The sequence below is a fragment of the Miscanthus floridulus genome, chromosome 1 (genome assembly GCF_019320115.1).
Source record: "Miscanthus floridulus cultivar M001 chromosome 1, ASM1932011v1, whole genome shotgun sequence".
In the NCBI taxonomy this organism is placed as follows: Eukaryota; Viridiplantae; Streptophyta; class Magnoliopsida; order Poales; family Poaceae; genus Miscanthus; species Miscanthus floridulus.
In genome coordinates this window covers 63,916,610-63,920,433 of record NC_089580.1, presented here as the reverse complement: position 1 = coordinate 63,920,433, position 3,824 = coordinate 63,916,610, and the positions used below count along the sequence as shown (strand labels likewise).

General features: G+C 46.1%; 1 protein-coding gene across 1 annotated transcript; it reads right to left on the bottom strand.

Moving 5' to 3' along the window:
- Positions 1 to 2,423: 2,423 nt before the first annotated feature.
- Positions 2,424 to 3,447, bottom strand: LOC136485440 (uncharacterized). The gene is made up of 2 exons (XM_066482321.1): positions 3,074 to 3,447; positions 2,424 to 2,973 (listed from the first exon to the last, which is right to left on the bottom strand). The coding sequence occupies exons 1-2, from the start codon at positions 3,434 to 3,436 to the stop codon at positions 2,635 to 2,637; spliced, it is 702 nt and encodes a 233-aa protein (XP_066338418.1). The 5' UTR covers positions 3,437 to 3,447; the 3' UTR covers positions 2,424 to 2,634.
- Positions 3,448 to 3,824: the final 377 nt, after the last annotated feature.

The following is a 3,824-nucleotide window of genomic DNA, read 5'->3' as shown; positions in this document are numbered from 1 at the left end:
CTTGTGCTAACGCCTCGTGGTAGGCTAGTAGCGTGCAGCGCACGTGCTTTAATTTGTGAGCGAACGAGAGGTGGTCAGGGTCAAATTTATAGGCAAGTCAGATCATATTTTGATCTGCTTGCCAGAGCTTGGTATACGGTGTATCTTATTTTGTATCAAGCTTTGCATTGGCTCGGCGCCAACACAGCAGCTGAAGAACTGCTGTGTACCACACAAGAGTCCTAGCATGCTCTACCGTACGCAGCCGACTGATCGTCATTAATTACCTCCTTGGTTTGTCAGTAGTATATATCTTCATTTGTAACATGTGTATAAGAAACGCGACAGTGCTTACAAATGTCACGCTGTCCTGGATTTGTTGCGTTCCTCTTGCCGGCAATGCACCCCGTGAATGTGTAAGCTACAAGAGGCTAAGAACAACTATAAATAATAAGATAATATAAGCGGGTTATAGATTGCTACATATAGGTTAACATGTTTGTGCTGAGTGAAGAGGGAGATGGCAAGAAAAGTGGCCTGCCAATCTACATCTACCTATAGCATGGATTCTACCAAGCTGGTGAAAGAATGAGAGAATAGAGGTGCGCTAGGAACGAATCTAACTATAACATGGATTTAAATACTAAATGGATAATCTGTATACAAATTTGGAATTTTATCTGTACCATACCCGAATCCGACTATGAACTTGAATTCCTGATACATATGTGTACGTGATATATCAATATCCGACACATCCTACACTACCCATATCTGACTCCGAATTTTATAAAGAAACTACTGCCCCCCATAATATTCATTCGTATTTGGTCCGATTTCATCCCTAGTGCCAGGTATTAACATCCTAACGTGCTCTGGAGCGCGTCGGTTGGCTAGCCAAGCATTGTGAGCATATTAAGACATGTTGAAGGTAGTGGCTCATCCTGAAGCAAGATAAACTATTATGGTAAAATAGGGACCATGCGGTGGAGAAGGGTGGTGACACTGAGGCTTTCTTGTCATTAAAGAGAGCATCCAGAAATCCACATTGCTCACATGGAGAGTGCAAGAAGACATGTGGACAAGAGGGTGGTGAAGATGGCCGTGGCGGAACCAGGGGGCCAGCAGGGGCCGTGCCCCCCAGCACAGTAGATTTTTTTATATATCCCTATAAATATTTTTTTTACAGCACAAAAATACAAAAAATCATCCATTTTGTTATCATATATGTTGCGACTTTTTGTTACAAATACTAACTACATATGTGAGAACACTGAAAAAGTTGTTGAGACATACAATTATGTATATATTTATCATGCTTAAAGATGCCATCTTATTTGTCCGACCCCCTTAATCAAAGTTGCTGATTTCGCCACTGGAAGATGGCATGACCGAGTCAAGGAGGAGGATGATGGTGTCGTGGCACTTGGTGTCGTACATGCGTCAATATTAGGGATGATGAAGGTGGCATCAATCAAGTCAAGAAGTAATGCAAATGAGTCAAACCTTGGTAGAGGTCATACACTCATCAACATTGGTGAGTCATACTTGTGGGGTGTGTGGGAGTTTGTTGGTTTGATCCTTAAAACCAAGTATGGAGGTTTGGGCCTCACAACCATAGACAGAGGTTTGACCACTTTGGGCCTCAAAACTAGGGTGTTAAGTCTAAGGATGCATGGCATCATCACGAAGCTTGCGTTGAGGCTAAGCAAGTCAGAAAGACTCCAGGCCTGTCTGATGCATTTAAAAAAATTGGACAGGTTTACTCCTAGGGGTATTTGGGTTGAGTACATAATGTAAGTGTATTTGGGAAAATAGCGTGCCCCGTGTGGTGCACAACTTTGGGATTATTGTCTCATTTGAGTGGTTGAGAGTTTTTCTTAGGGTTAGAGGGAGAGAGAGAGAGAGAGAGAGAGAGAGAGAGAGGAAAGGCTATTTGTTTTTCAAGCTTTTTGTCATCTAAAATTTTTGTTATTAGGAGTGGCTTGTATCCCAACGTCTTGAGATAACCCAAGTATATGTGATATCAGGCCTAATTTAAATTTGGCCCATAGTGGCCTGTATGTTGAAGTGATATTGTGGGAAGGTTTATTGCCACCTTAGTAATTGATGGAGGCTTCTAGAGACTGTATTAACGTCCTCAAGTTAACCCTTTTATGTGAAGCTAGCATAAAAAGTAATTGTGTTGGTGATAGTGTGTGGTTCACTCAGAATGCAAAGTGGATATGAGCCATTGGGTATTACATTATCAATCTTGTGCAAGTTTGTTCCTCTCTCCAAATATAAAATTTATGTTTCTCAAGACTTTTGGAGTTGATTTTTTGGGGGATTTTTCATCTGCTGCTTTGGCTGAGCTTTGGCATGAGTGTTTTTGGGTCCTTAAAACTTGGTGAAATCATGGCTTGAAGGTCAGCACTTATATCCCAAGTTTCTCCCTCCAAAACCCCTCTTTTTTCAGTACAAGCTAATACCCTTTATATATTTTTTTCAGTACAAGCTAATACAAATTAATGTCGACGCATGGTTTATTGATTATCTGAACTGATAATGGATCAATAATAATAAGCAGCAGCAGCAGCAGCAGCACCCTGCGCTGATAAAGATCCATCGATCGCGTCGCACTAGCTGACTAGCACTTGTAGCCACCAACACACATCAGCCTCCGTACTTGGCCTTGTAATCCTGCCACAGCCGCTGCACATTCTTCCCAAGAATCTGCGCGAAGAAATCGTCGGAGTAGCCGTCCTTCATCTTGGCGTTGAGCAGCGCGACGAAGCCCGGCTTCAGCGAGTCGCAGTAGTCCAGAAACCTCGCCGTGATGTCGTACCCCTGATCCCACCGGTCTCCCTGCCCCGGCTTCACCCAGTGCCCCGGCGCGTACCCCGCCTTCAGCCGGACGTAGTCGGCGATGCCCTCGATGAGGCCGCCGTTCGCCTGCCCCTGCCCGTTCCACTGCCACACGTGCGTTACCTCGTGGTACAGCACCCCAGTCGCCTGATGAAACATTCATTCATATTCATGTTGTGTTTTTCCTTTTTGAAAAGTTTAGTAAGCTTTGTCCACACGACAGATTAGCCGACGCCGATGTTGTTACCTCTGTCTTGACGTCACCGGAGTAGCCGCCGACGTACTGGGCACTGAGGTGGATGCCGTTGCCGCTGGTGAAGGCGACGCCGCCGATGTCCTCGACGACGAGGGTGATGGAGCTGACGGGCTTGCGGCTGCCGGGGCTGGGCTGGTTGAAGGTCTTCCAGCAGAAGGAGGAGGCGTCCGAGAGCACTCGCCTCGAATACCTGACGCCGACGTCCCGGCCGAACCGCTTGCCGCCCGCCGTGCTCGACGCGGCGTTCGTCGCGCTGAACGTGACCACGCCGGCCCTGGCTGCCACGCCGCCGGCCAGGAGATGAGAAGAAGCGAGCGCTACTACGACGACGGCGGCACGACTCATCGTCATCATCTCGCTTGAAAGTGTAGGCGGCGCCATGGAACGAACGGGATGGTGTGATGAGGGTTTAAATAGGCGGGCAACCTGGCAAGATAGATGACGTGCGTGGCGTCACCAAGGTTTGTTGGGTGTGCGTGTGAGGCATTATTTTGGTTGACTCGAGGACCTGGAGCTGGAGTCAAGCATTAGCTCGGGGGTTGTTTAGTTCCCACAAATTCCAGAATTTGGCACTATGCAAAAAGAAGATTCCCCGTCACATCAAACTTGCGGTACATGCATGGAGTATTAAATGTTGACGAAATCAAAAACTAATTGCACAGTTTGGTTGTACTTTGCGAGATGAACGTTTTGAGCCTAATTAGTCAACAATTAGACAATTATTACCAAATAAAAACGAAAC